Source organism: Orycteropus afer, unplaced genomic scaffold, assembly GCF_000298275.1.
Source record: "Orycteropus afer afer isolate SDZICR_OR568_19922 unplaced genomic scaffold, OryAfe1.0 scaffold00700, whole genome shotgun sequence".
NCBI classification, from domain to species: Eukaryota; Metazoa; Chordata; class Mammalia; order Tubulidentata; family Orycteropodidae; genus Orycteropus; species Orycteropus afer.
Genome location: NW_006922287.1, coordinates 1,096,628 through 1,111,169, shown reverse-complemented (window position 1 = coordinate 1,111,169; position 14,542 = coordinate 1,096,628). Strand labels below are relative to the sequence as shown.

The window sequence follows — 14,542 nt, the reverse complement described above, 5'->3', positions numbered from 1 at the left end:
TAAGTCACTTGGTATGACACCCCCTCATGTAAATACAATGATTTCTTTTTGTCAACTTAAAAAAGGTATTAAACTTCAGAAGGCTGAGGACCATAGTGTCATAGGACATCTTGGTCAGTGGATACAACTTAATTGATAAAATTCATGTTCTACATCCTAGTTCTATAAGTAGCATCTGTGTTCTTAAAATCTTGTGTGTCCACTAAGATATAACTATTGGTCTCTACTCATCTGGAGCAAAAGAAAAAGAAGGAATCCAAAGACTCAAAGAAGAAACAAGTCTATAGGACTGATTGCCTATATGAACCACAGCCTCACCTATTCAGAGACGAGAAGTGCTGGATGGTGCCCAGCTCCCTACCAACTCATCTGACTCAGGTTATAATAGATGGTCCTGGATAGAATGGGAGAAATTTTAAAACAAAACTCAGAATTACAAAACAAGGCCAGAGTTACTGCACTGACAGGACCAGGAGTTAAGTGCTTGGCTGTTAACCGCAAAGTTGGTGGTTCGAGCATAACCAGCAGCTCTATGGGAGAAAGACCTGGTGATGTGCTTCTATAAATATTAACCCTTTCCAACTGTCTTAGAGTCAATTCTAACTCATAGCGACCTGATTAGACAACATAGAACTGGGCCCTAGGGTTTCCAAGTCTGTAATTGTTAATGAAGCAGACTGTCACATCTTTCTCCTGTGAAGCAGCTGGTGGGTTCAAACTGCTGACCTTTTTGTTAGCAGCCAAGCACTTAACCACTGTGCCACCAGGGCCTTCTGTAAAAATTACTGCCAAGAAAACCCTATGGGGAAGTATTTTTAGGCCACATTGGGTCACTATGAATTGAAATGAATTTGATGGCACCTAACAACAACAAAACAAAATCATAAGAGAATTAATCCACTTATGTGGTTCTAACCTATTTCACAGAATATTTTTAGATGTACATACATTTTTGTGAAGAAAAAGTTTACCATTTGCTAAATAAGTTTTGGAAATACTATGTACTATTTTTCATGCTTAGAGGTTCTCAGTATACATTATGACAGGAAAGCCTGCAAAATTCAGTAATTTTGTCTGTCTGTCTTGTTAAGAATATTCAAGTTTATTTGACCACAGGTTACCCCCTCCTTTTTTTCTCAACACATATTAATTCACACAAGAACATTTGTGTCTTAGGATGTGGTTTTGGAAATGTTACATGGGGCAATGTCCTAGATCTTCCATTTTTAAATAAATCTTGTGTGGGTTTTATTTCACGATGATGCTTCAGAGGTATCTTCCAGCAGCTTCTATTGATGTTTCTGTCCTTCAAGGTGTTACATCACGTTGGCTCAAGCTTTGGGGATGAGTATGGGGGGAGCTCCTGCCGGACCTGCAGGGACAGGCAAAACAGAAACAACCAAAGATATGGGACGATGTCTTGGGAAATATGTCGTGGTTTTCAATTGTTCAGACCAGATGGATTTCCGAGGACTTGGACGGATTTTTAAAGGTAAGAGTTACCCTTTTTACTTGATGAGAAATTTCAGCTAAGGTGGGATGTCCTGTTATGATTTATTTTTCAGCAGCTGGCTACCTTTCAGCCTCATTTTTCAACTTTGTAAAACTTTTGGAAAACCTTGAATCTTACCAGGGTGATGTAGACCTGGTTTTAATCTCACTTACCTTTTGTAAGGGAGCTCTGGTAGCATAGTGGCTAAGGCTCTTGACTGCTAACCAGAAGGCTGGCGGTTCAAACCCATCAGCCACTCCTCTGAAGGAAGGTTGGGCAATCCTACTTCCATAGTGATACTGCCTCGGAAACCCAAGGAGGGGTCGCTATGAGTCAGGGCTGACTCAACGGCACATAACAACAACAACAACAACAACCTTTTGTAATGTTCCTTTGTCACTGCAGTTATGGTTGTTGTTGTTATGTGCCATTGAGTTGTCTCCAACTCATAGTGGGGGACCCCCTCCTTGGGTTTGCGAGGCAGTATCACTATGGAAGTAGATTGCCCAAGCTTCCTTCTGAAGAGTGGCTGGTGGGTTTGAACCACCAACCTTCTGGTTAGCAGTTAAGTGCCAAATTGGGAGCTGTTTTGGGGGGCTTCAAGCATGATCTATTTGTTCCTCTTTATTTTGGAATGAACCTATTATTTTCTCTGTCTTATCTTGGCAGCTACATAGCTTTTTCTTTGTGGTTCTAAAATTATACACTAATTGAATTTTCTATTTAATTTCCTTTCTAAGGACTGGCACAGTCTGGATCCTGGGGTTGTTTTGATGAATTTAACCGTATCGATCTACCGGTTCTCTCAGTTGCGGCTCAGCAAATTTCCATCATTCTGACTTGTAAAAAGGAGCGTAAAAAATCTTTTATTTTTACTGATGGAGATAATGTGACAATGAACCCTGAATTTGGACTTTTTCTAACCATGGTAAGGCAACACGAGAACAATGAGTGACTTTCAGCCTTTGTATCACAGTTTCTTCCATGCCCCTGGTCAAAGACCATCTATTTTCCATGAATTGAAATTGGTATTGTAATTTTTTGGTGCTTGTTTGAAAACCTTTGTTGTTCAGCAAAATCTGTATTAATAACTCATGAGCCAGTCTCTCCAGTTGAAAGGAGAGTGGGATTTGTAAATGGCCTTGGCAGTTCTCGTCCTGGGTTTGTTGAATCTACATAATGAATCTTTTCATTTCATGCTGATGATCATGCTGCCCTGCCAGTGTATCATCCGTCCATGGGTTTTATTTTCTGTTTAGAATCCTGGCTATGCTGGGCGGCAGGAACTTCCGGAAAACCTGAAGATTAACTTCCGCTCCGTGGCCATGATGGTCCCCGACCGTCAGATTATCATACGGGTGAAGTTGGCGAGTTGTGGCTTCATTGACAACATCGTTCTGGCCAGGAAGTTTTTCACGCTCTACAAGCTGTGCGAAGAGCAGCTGTCTAAGCAGGTGTGATGTTCCGAAGGGGTCTGTGTACTTATGCATGTTTTGTTTTTCTATTAAGCTCAGTTTTCACCTTTTGAAAAATTGTACCATCGGGGCTGTTGGCAAAGTACCTGTGGATTCAGAGTAGGAAGGCTATTTCAAAAATAACTTTAGTGTATGTGCTACTGAAGCAAGCACAAGAAAAAGTAAGTCTATATGCATAGCTCTATTAAGTACATTTAAAGAAATTAGTAACTATAGCATAGGAATAAAATGAATACTCTGACCTGATTTAAGAACCAAAGAATGATGGGTATTATTGTTTGCGGCTTAAACCACATTGATCCCAATGTGTGGATGCACTGTCATAGTTTTTGGGAACCTCTCAACCATTTACTCTCCTCACTTCTGAGCCCACTCAAGTACTTGGCCAACCGTTGCTAATTGTGTGTCCTCTCTATTCTAAGCTTCTTGCTAGATTCCTGTGCCATGTAGAGTAGCAGGTTCTGCCATCTTGCTTTTTCATAGTTAAGAGATATAAAATGAATCATAAATTATTTCTCTACGGGTTATCTATTGCTACATAATATTATTATACTTAGAAATTTTATCATCTCACAGTTTCCATGGGTCAGGAGTCCAAATATGGCTTAGCTGGGTCCTCTGCTCAGGTTCCAACAAGGCTGTGATCAGAGTGTTGGGTGGGGCTATGGTGTCATTTGATGTTCAAGTGGGGAAAGATCTGCTTCCAGGCTCTCTCAGGTTGTTAACACAATTTCATTCCTTCAAGCAGTACTGAAGGATTTAACTTCTTTCTGGTTGTTTCTGTCTTCAGTTCCCACTGGCTGCCCACAGTTTCTTGTGACATGGTGTTCCCCAATATGAGACTTGCTCCCTCAAAGTCAGCAGGGGAGATGATATGTCAGAGAGAGACAGATTATGTAACATGATCACATCATAACCTGTGCTGTATTCTGTTGGCTAGAAACAAGTCACAGATCCCACGTACACTCAAGGGGGATAGGATGACACAATGGTGTGAATACAGTGCGATGGGGATCATGTCACCAGTTTCTCGAACATATAAATAAAAATTACTAAAGTCCTATGTGAAATAATAACCCACTATGATGAGCTCTGAATTTGGACTTTTTCTAACCATGGTAAGGCAACACGAGAACAATGAGTGACTTTCAGCCTTTGTATCATAGTTTCTTCCATGCCTCTGGTCAAAGACCATCTATTTTCTATGGTAACGTGAGAAACCACCTTTGTCAGTTTGTCTTACTGTGGTAGCTTCTTATTATGGTGTTGGTGGAAGCTATGCTACTGGTATTTCAAATATCAACAAGGTCACCCATAGTGGTCAGGTGTTTGCAGAGCTTTCAGACTAAGAAAGACTACTTAGAAAGGCCTGGTGATTTACTTCCAAAATTTAGTCAGTGAAAACCTAAGGGATCACAACAGAACATTGTCTGATTAGTGCTGGAAGATGAGCCTCCCAGGTTGGAAGACACTAAAAGGGCACAGTGGCTGCAGCAATAGACTTGAGCCAGTCAACAATTGTAAAGATGACACAGGACCAGGCAGTGTTCTGTTCAGCTGTCCATGGGGTAGCCATGAATCGGGGCTGACTTGACAGTACCTAACAACAATATATGTAACCCTTTAATCCCTTTCCCTACTCTGGCTGCCATTCCAGACTTCTTTAATTTACATTATTTTTTATACCTACACTTTCAACCAAATTACATTCCCATTCAGAAGTTCTTTCTCTATGGATATTCAAGCACAAACAGCCTTCTAACACTAGCCTTTGGGCCTTCCTGGCTAGCCAGATCCTAATTCTTTGCTCTTTTACTACTAACCTTGGTTTCTTCTGCTTGATGCAACCCTTAGTCATCATTTTGTCTTTCCATTAAAAACTGCCCCCTGTGCTGTTTCTTGTGTATGTTGTTGTTGTTGTGTGCCGTCGAGTCAAACCCGACTCATAGCGACCCCTCCTTGGGTTTCGGAGGCAGTATCACTACGAAAGTAGGATTGCCCAACCTTCCTTCCGAGGAGTGGCTGGTGGGTTTGAACCGCCAGCCGTCTGGTTAGCAGGCAAGTGTCTTAGCCACTGTGCTACCAGAGCTCCCATAGAAAGACTGAATTACAGCTTTCACTTCTGTTTCCTTCATTCCTATAGCCCTTGCTCTCAAGGTTGCTGTAAGATGGAGTAAGTCAACGTGTGCAAAGCACTTAACCCCACGTTGGTCCCTGAGTGGACCTTTGGTGACTCTCACATCACACGCACAGATTTAACACCAACTTTGGTAGGATGCTTTCCCGGACTACTTTCACCCAGTACCACTTTCAAGTCATTGGTACTTTCATGCAAGTTTATTCATATTTTTATTTTACTACCTTTGTAAGAATTTAAACTCTCTGAAGTCAGGAATTCTATTTGGATATTTTTATCTGCTCTACCCTCCAAATCCTCACAACTGGACCAATAAGCAGCATCATGATAAATGGAGAAAGTATTGAAGTTGTTAAAGATTTAGTTTTACTTGGATCCGCAATCAATGCCCATGGAAGCAGCCATCAAGAAACCAAATGGCATATTGCATTAGGCAAATCTACAGCAAAAGACCATTTGCCATTCTGCCTTGTTATTGTATGTTCAAACTGCCAGTCTGCTAGCTAGCAGCCGACCACTTAGCTATTGCTCCACCATGGTACTTTAATATGGAAAGTAAGCTTGGCGTGTCTCACCTTCTCCAGGTGCATTATGACTTTGGTCTACGTAACATTCTGTCAGTGCTGAGGACACTGGGAGCCGCGAAAAGAGCCAGCCCCACAGATACAGAATCCACTATAGTCATGCGTGTTCTACGGGATATGAATCTCTCTAAACTGGTAAGATTCCCACATAGAAATGTGCCACCCACTTACATACTGGTTCAACTCGCCAACCACAGATGGGATGTAGAAATATTTATTCAGAACGCTCGTTTTACATGCTCATCATCACACAAAATGTTGGAGAACGTAACTTAAAATTAATGCTTTTTATGGAAGTTCTTACTTTTTGTCATGAGTCACAACCAGCCCACAATATGCCTATTCCAATGGAATTGAAGTGGAATTTTAAAATCCACCTGGTAAGGTTCTGAATTTCTTGAGTCATCTTTGTATTATTGGAACTAAAATCTCACCTTCTTTAAAGTCTGTAGTGCCTGGTAAGAAATTCTGAATTCTACAAATGTGTAACAATTTCATACTCCTTTAATTCACAATAAAACCCATTGCTACGGAGTGGATTCTGACTCAGAGCAACCACCCCATAGGGTTCCCAAGGCTGTAAAGCTTTATAGAAGCAGGCTGCCACATTTTCCTCCTACAGGGTAGCTGGTGGGTTCAAACCACTGACCTTTGAGTTAGGAGCTAAGCTTAAACACTGTGCCACCAGGACTCCTTTTGATCCAAGTATATAGTGTCAAAATGATGTATTTTTATTTCAAAATAAAAGGATGAACCAAATTCCAATGCTTGAATTTACTCCTAAAACCAACTGAAACCAAAGCACACTGCCAACACGTCAATTCCAACTCATAGTGACCCCCATTGGGTTTCCAAGGCTGTTAACATTTATGGAAGTACATTGCCTCATCTTCCTCCCATGCAGCAGCTGGTGGGTTTGAACTGCTACCTTCTGGTTAGCAGCCAAATGTCTTACCCACTATGCCATCAGAGCTCCTTGAATTTACTACAAGCTATCATTTAAAAATTCTTTGAATGTAGATTAGGTATTGTGAAGTATGAGACTCCAGTAAGGCCGGTTAGTATATGGAAAGGTCATGGTATAGGCTTATTTTCTTCCTTCCCTTCCTTTCCTTTCTTTCTCTTCTTCCTCCCTCTCCTTTAAAAAATGTTTTAATTTCTGGAGAAAATGAGGAAGGTATTACACAGTGTCAAATGCAGGTGACCCTCATTTATCAATGATGGGAGCTCTGGTGACATAGTGCCTAAGGCATTTGACTGCTGAACAGAAGACTGGTGGTTCAATCCCACTTAGCCACTCCTCAGAAGGAAGATTGGGCAATCTACTTCTTTAGAGACACCGCCTTGGAAGTCAAGGAGGAGTAGCTGTGAGTCAAATCGACTTGACAGGACTGAGGGTTGTTTATTTTTTAAACCACAAAACTATCTGGGCTGTGTTGGGCATCTTCCGGTGATCTGTGTATTGCCACATTTGGGCTAAAATAAAACAAAACAAAAAACCAAACTCTCTGCCGTTGAGTTGATTCTGACTCATAGCAACCCCCATTGGGTTTCTGAGGTTGTAAATCTTTATGGAAGCAGATCACCCCATCTTTCTTCCATGGAGCAACTAGTGAGTTTGAACCACTGACCTTCTGATTAGCAGTCAAATGCCTCATTCACTATGCTATGAGAGCTCCTTGGGCTAAAATATTTGGTCTGATTTCCCTTCCATTCCCTTTTAGATTGATGAAGATGAACCCTTATTTTTGAGTTTGATTGAAGATCTCTTTCCGAATAATCTTCTGGATAAAGCAGGATATCCTGAACTGGAAACAGCAATTAGTAGATGGGTAAGATAGTTCACAGGGCATCAAGCACTATGCCTGTCTCATTGGAAATTAATGGCAATCAAGCTTGATGTGGCCTAAACCTGGGGGTCTGAGACCAACACGCCAAAGCTACAGCTACTGTTTTAACGGAGGCAAAGCCTTTGCACACACCAGAGGGCTTCTCCTGCCAGGGTGTCTCCTTCCATCACACAACCATGTGTCCGTTTCAGCCATGTGCCTAGCTGCCAGTTGCATAGCAGTTGCAGTGAAGTCGACTCCGACTCATGAGGAAGCTTTGTGTGTCAGAGTGTGATTGCATTCCACAGGCTTTTCAATGGCTGATTTTTCAGAAGTAGGTCTCCAGACTTTTCTTCCTAGAGGCCTCTGGGTGGACTTGGAACTGCTAACCTTTTGGTTAGTAGCGTAACACTTAACTGTTTGCACCACTTGGGAACTCTAGTATGTGCAAGTGGCCCTGTTTTTTTCCAGACCAAATTCACAGATGAAACATTCCTGGTGAGCAGGGATTGGGTGAGGGCTTAGCTTGCTGACTGGCCATACTTGGCTTGCCTCTGTCTCCAGCTCTGTGTTTGCCACCATGTTTCTTCTCCAGAATCCTGCTTTTGATACTTGCAGCAGTCTCCAGGGTCTTCTCAGCTCTTGCTCTTTCCTCCCAGGCCCGTATCACTGGTGGTCTCTTCCTTCGGCTCTGAGGATCCATCAGACTATGTCTATCAGCAGGTCTCTAGGCTTTCTATGACATTTTGTGCAGCTCCAACTGTGGACCGTCTTCCTGGGAATGGAAATGAATCATGTAAACCCTGTGCCTATGAGGAACGAGAGTTTTCTTTCCTACAAAGAAGAAGAGTTTGGAATAAAAATTTGTTCTACAAAAGTGATGATTAGCTCCCATTTTTAGAAAACATTTCAAGTCCTTTAAATTATTTGTGATAAATATCTTAATGATCCTTGAGTGGTGCAAACAGTTTGTGCTCGATTGCTAATCTAAAGGTTGACAGTTCACACCTACCAATGGTGCCATGGAAGACAGGCCTGGTGACCTGCTTTTGTTACGATTATAACCAAAAAAACCTTATGGAGCAGTTCTCCTCTGTAACACATGGGATCACCATGAGTCAGCACTGACTCGATGGCAATGGGCACAGTTATATTTTTATGATGGTACTTGATAAATATTTTTTTTTTAGTAAAACAGAGTATCAAATTTTAATTTCCTGATTAGGTAATGAGAAATGATTTCTTCAACTTATGGCTACATTAATTGTAGCATTGCCTAAAAAATGATTTATAAGGCAACTTATGTTAGTAATTTATAGCATAAAAAATGTAAATAATAAGCATAAAATGATACATGAGTTTTATCTGCAATGATCTAAGTGAAATTCTAAGCATCATTTTCAGTGGATTCTAGCATAGCATGATGGTTAAGATCATGAACTGTCAAGCTGAACTTCTTGGGTTCAGATCCCCTGCTAATATTTCACAAGTTGAAAATCTTGGGCAAATTGCTTAGTCACTGTATGCTTCAGTTTTCTTATCTGTAAACTGAGGATATTAATAGTACCAGTCTCCTTGTGTTGTTATAAAAATTGAACTTAGAATAGTGTTTGGCACACTGTAACTTTCACATATATATTAACAGATTAACAACTAGCTGTTGGGTTTATAAAGCCAGCTTGAAATTTATGTGGAATTTCAGTCAACCTGGGATGCTATAGTTTTATTATACTGATTAAATTCTCTTAAATTAAACATTTAAAATACATTTTACAATTCAAATCTCTGTTCTTAAGCTGCTTCTAAGACATGCACTCAATAAAATGGTAATATAATTTTATCTGGTTCCCAAAGACAAATGCAGATGTTTCTTCTTGGCTTGGGATTTCATTTTATGATGTTTAGCTTTTTTTTGCCTGCATTTATTTTGAACACAACGTTAATTCCAGATTGCCATGGCTTTGGCCCATTGTGGTTGTTTTGTTATGTTTTTAGGTTGAAGAAGCTGGTTTAATCAACCACCCTCCTTGGAAACTCAAAGTCATCCAGTTATTTGAAACGCAGAGGGTGAGGCATGGAATGATGACCCTGGGGCCCAGTGGGGCTGGAAAAACGACCTGCATCCACACCTTGATGAAAGCCATGACAGGTACAAGGCGGCCAAAGCACATTGTCTTGGGTGATGCATTTATGTACTTGTGACCCATTTGAATGGACACTTTAATAGACTGTTATAGGAGAGGATGCTACTTCCCTGATTATTTAGAGATGATATATGAATAGACTAGAGAGAAAAATGTTTTCTGAGTGACTTTATGCATTGTGCATATTTTGCAATATGTGATGTGATTTAATTCTTATAACAATCTTGAGGGGGGAAAAGAAACACAGTTGCTGTCAATTGGATTCCGACTCACAGTGACCCCATGTTTGTTGAAGTAAAACTGCTCCATGAGGTTGTCAGTGGCTGGGTTTTCAGAAGTAGATTGCCAGGCAATCTACTTCTAGGGTGGCTGAAGGTGGACTCAAGCCTAGCCTCTTGGTGAGCAGCTGAGAATGCTAACTCCTTGCATCATCTAGGGGCTCGAATGATCTTAAGAGGTGTCTGTCATTATCCACATTTGGCACAGAAACTGAAGCTCAAATTCAGCAGTCACAAAGATGGGAAGTGATGGGTCTGCGACTTAAGGCCCACTAACTGAGAACCTGTGTTTTTCCCAAAAATATACTACGCCACTTCCCAAAAAATACAAAATACAACATGCAACCTCCCAATAAATATAAAATAACTCTAACCCCAACTCTTAAATTGTACGCATTGAAAACCATACCTATTGACTAACTTCCTAGCTGGAATTAGATATTTTTTTCTGATGAAGTTAAATAAATGCATTTAGTTTCTAAACATCTTCAGGCTTGCAGACCCTAGGTCGTTGAATGGAAATGAGCACTGCCACGTTCCCGATGATGCTGATCAGACATTGATAACTCTGTTCCTACAAGTATGAGCATCCCTCAGCCATGGCAGAGCAAAGTTCCAGAAGTTTCGTGCTGCTGTGGCTACTGGAAGGCAGTACACCCGGTCCCTCAGAAAAAAGGTGACTGGTTGGTTTCTGGTCAGCTCGTGGGATCTCATTTCACCGGTACTGAGGTCATGGCTGCTGGAGATTGCTGGTGTTTACTGTGGAGTCCCGGACACACTGCATTTAGTCCCAGTCCCCGCACTTACGGGATGAAGTTACTTCTGTACATCAGATGGAGCTCTCTACCTCCACTGAGCACTCACACCTGCAGGATTGATCATGCACTTTTCATGTGTGTTATTAAGATTCTGTTTTGGGACTTTTTGTACAGCTTGAAAATGATTGCATTTTCCATGTCTAATTATGCTTGATATTTTTGTTGCAGTAATGCAGCTGCCTTTTGTTAACAGGAAACTACAAATGCCCCTGGTGCCATGCATTCAAGTAAATATTCAGCAGTATTAATATATTATGTAGAAAAAACAAAAAAAAACTCACTGCCATTGGGTTGATTCAACTCATAGAGACCATTCCTTGGGTTTTTGAGGCAGTATCTCTATGGAAGTAGATTGGCCAATCTTCCTTCCGAGGAGTGACTGGTGGGTTTGAACCAGCAGCCTTCTAGTTAACAGTCAAATGCCTTAGGCACTGCGCCACCAGAGCTTTGGTTTTTATATTATGTACAGTATGTCTAAATTATGTAATACACATGACATCACTGATTTTGGAAAAGTTTCTTGCAAGGATGAATTAATCATTAGAATATTTGCTATTTGTTAACTTACTCTTGGTTTTAGTATGCAGGGAAAATATTTGTTACCTTAAGTAACACATTGTTTCTTACTGAAAACTTTAATTATACACAAAATTGAGCAGGTAATTGAGTAATTGGATTGAAGAAGAACAAGACCCTTGTATGTTATTTGTTTCTATGTTCCCAAAATGTCTTTGTAAACATTGTGTACTAGGACCTGTACTAGAAGCAGGAAAACAGGTATGAAAAACATGGCCTTTTCTTCAGGGAGCTTAAGGTCTGGAGGAGGGACATAGATGGACACAGTTATAGCTCAGTATGGAATTGCTATGAGGAAGGTTTGGAAAATTAGGCTGTGAACAGAGGTGAAGGTGATCGGAAGCCTCTGTAGTAAACTAGAGTAGGTGGCTTTTTTATTATTTTTTTTTAACTTATACTTTTTTTAAAAAAAAAATTTGAGATTTGGGTGAAAGTTTACAGAGTAAATTCATTTTCCATACAGTGGTTCATGCACATTTTGCTTAAAGACATGAAAGGACACAGGAAGGAGGTGGCTACAGGGAAGAAGTGGAAAGAGAGCTGTTATGTTGTGGGGAATTGTAGTCACGTCATAGAGCAGGCTTTGAGAACCCTGTCGAGTAGTTCTGCACACACAGGAGATGTGCAGCGTAGCATCAACTCAAGGACACCTACCAACAAAGCAGGCTGACAGGGGAAGTGGCACTTCAGCTGAGCCTTGGGGGTTGAGTGGTAGATGGATGAAAGGCATTCTCAGCATAAAGAAGGTGTGTAGGTAGGAAGGATGGCAGAAAGCATAAGGCCAGGAGGTGGTTTTGAATGGCCGAAACGTAGCTTGCATGTGAGGTGGGTGTGGGGGAGATGAGGCTGGATATGGAAGTGCGGCAGATGCTTCTGGTGCCTAACTGACACATCCTGTTGCAGATGCATCTGTATTGAATAGGTTCCCTCCCAAAGATCTGAATGGTGGTGCCTAAGGCACTTGACTGCTAACCAGAAGGCTCGTGGTTCACACCCATGAGCCACTCCTCGGAAGGAAGGTTGGGCAATCTACTTCTGTAGTGATACAACCTCGGAAACCCAAGGAGGGGTTGTTATGAGTTGGGTCCAACTCGATGGCACACAACAACAAACAACAACAAGTGAAGATATTAGGTGTAGCATAAGGGGCTTGTAATTTATGCTAAATATTTAGTTGTTTAGTTATTTTTCATCTTGTGATTGTTATTGAGAATATACACAGAAAAACCCACCAATTCAACAGTTGCTACACACACAGTTCTGTGCACTGATTATATTCTTCAAATTGTGCAACCGTTTTCTCACCCTTCTTCTTGAAGTTGTTCCTCTCCTGTTAACTCGACCTCAGTGCCCCTCAGGTTCCTATATATAATCTTTTGAGTTGCTGTGTTTTCACTTTGATCCCAAATGGATTGATCTTAAAACAGCTTAATGTTCAAGGCAGCTAAACTATTGTTTGGCTTAAGGTTTAAAAGATTATCTCAGGGCAATAGTGTCAGGGGTTTGTTCAGCCTTTGTGGCTACAGAAAGTCTGGAGTCCATGGGAACGAAATATCTGGGGTTTAATCTACAGGCTGAAGGAAGCTGGGAGTGGAAGGATCAACCCTGTGTGTGGAATATCATTGGGTGGTCTCATTGAGAATAGACTGGGGGAAGGTGGAAGGGTGATCTAGAGTCGGTAAGGATGTTATGGAAATAAAGGTTGCAATGAATTGGGAGCCGACTTGACATAAGCTAACCACCCCCACCCCTACTGAGGGAAGTGATGAGAACAGACTCAGAAAATACTAGGAAGAAAATCAGGAGGAATTGATTTACCAGACATGTAGAAGTCAAGCTTTTTGATTTTTAAAGAGTGCTCCTATAAAAATGATAATGGTGTTTTAAGTGAAAATGATAACATTCTACCTACCAATACAGTTAAATAATTTTTGATAGTTTCTTTTATTATGGACAACAGATCAAGTCCAGTTTTCTCCTGTGAAAACTACTATACACTTTAAGATTTTGTTGGCTTTTTGTAAAGTGTGATTAGATGAAAAAAAAGTTGCCAGAGTTTTATGGATATCATATCTTGCAAAAGCTGAAATGTGACTGTTAAGTTGGACTTCAGCATCATAAAATATTGCAAATAATCAGCTTGATTGTTTTCATGATTTCCAAAAACAGAACTATGGTTTAATTTTCTAAATGGGCTTTAATGTAACATTTTTCAAACGTGCATGTGTATGTTTGTGTGCACTTGTGTTTGCAATCTTTCACGCAGTGGGAAATATTTTAGCATCTATTTTTATGATTTTGTACTTTAAACGTCTTACTTCTGCTCATTAACAACAGCCCCTCCTGTGCAAAGTCCCAATCATTTAAGAATAGTCTTAGGGTCTGAAAGATTCTAATGCATGTCCTGAGGATGATCACAAGAGAAAAGTCCTTGACTCATGCAACATTCATTTAGCTTATAATTGCCAAGGTAAGCAAGCAAGAACACATCTCAACAAATCAAAGCAGATAATGGAGAGGATATTGTTGTTAGGTGCCATCCGGTTGTCCATGACTCAGAGGGAGCCTGTGGACAACAGAAGGAAACACTGCCTGGTCCTGTGCGATCCTCCGAGTCCTTGCTGTGCTTCAGTGTTATCATTGCAGCCACTGTGTCTGTCCATCTTGTTGAGGGCCTTCCCCTTGTTTGCTGACCCTCCACTTTACCAGCATAATATCCTTCTCCAGGGAATGGTCCCTTCTGACAACATGACTAAAGTAGGTAAGATGAAATCTGGCCATTCTCACTTCCAAGGAACATTCTGGCTGCACTTCTTCCAGGACAGATTTGTTTGTTCCTCTGGCAGTCCATGGGAATGAAATATCTGGGGTTTAATCTACACACTGTAGGAACTTATTATTTGCCAACACCACAACTCAAAACTATCAACTCTTACTCAGTCTTCCTTATTCATTGTCCAGCTTTCATATGCATATGAGGCTATTGAAAACACCATGGCTTGATTTAGGTGCACCTTAGCCTTCAAAGTGACATCTTCAGCAAAATTTTACTTATGTATGGGTACAAATACAGATCTTTTCTAGTCAATTGGCCAGGTAGCTGTCTTCCAAATCTCTTGGCATGGCTGAGTGAGTGCCTCCAGTAGGGCATCCTTTTCTTGAAACATCTCAATGGGTATTTTGTCAATTCCTGGAGCCTTGTTTTTTGC

At 40.8% G+C, this 14,542-nt stretch overlaps 1 protein-coding gene across 1 annotated transcript in view; it reads left to right on the top strand.

The window, feature by feature from the left end:
- Positions 1–14,542, top strand: part of LOC103211144 (dynein axonemal heavy chain 5) — a 240,282-nt gene that overhangs the window by 40,143 nt on the left and 185,597 nt on the right. The window contains exons 4-9 of the mRNA XM_007957061.1: positions 1,314–1,492; positions 2,233–2,420; positions 2,752–2,946; positions 5,689–5,823; positions 7,413–7,520; positions 9,513–9,666. Coding sequence (XP_007955252.1) covers positions 1,314–1,492; positions 2,233–2,420; positions 2,752–2,946; positions 5,689–5,823; positions 7,413–7,520; positions 9,513–9,666 — 959 coding nt within the window. The remainder of the gene's footprint in view (positions 1–1,313; positions 1,493–2,232; positions 2,421–2,751; positions 2,947–5,688; positions 5,824–7,412; positions 7,521–9,512; positions 9,667–14,542) is intronic.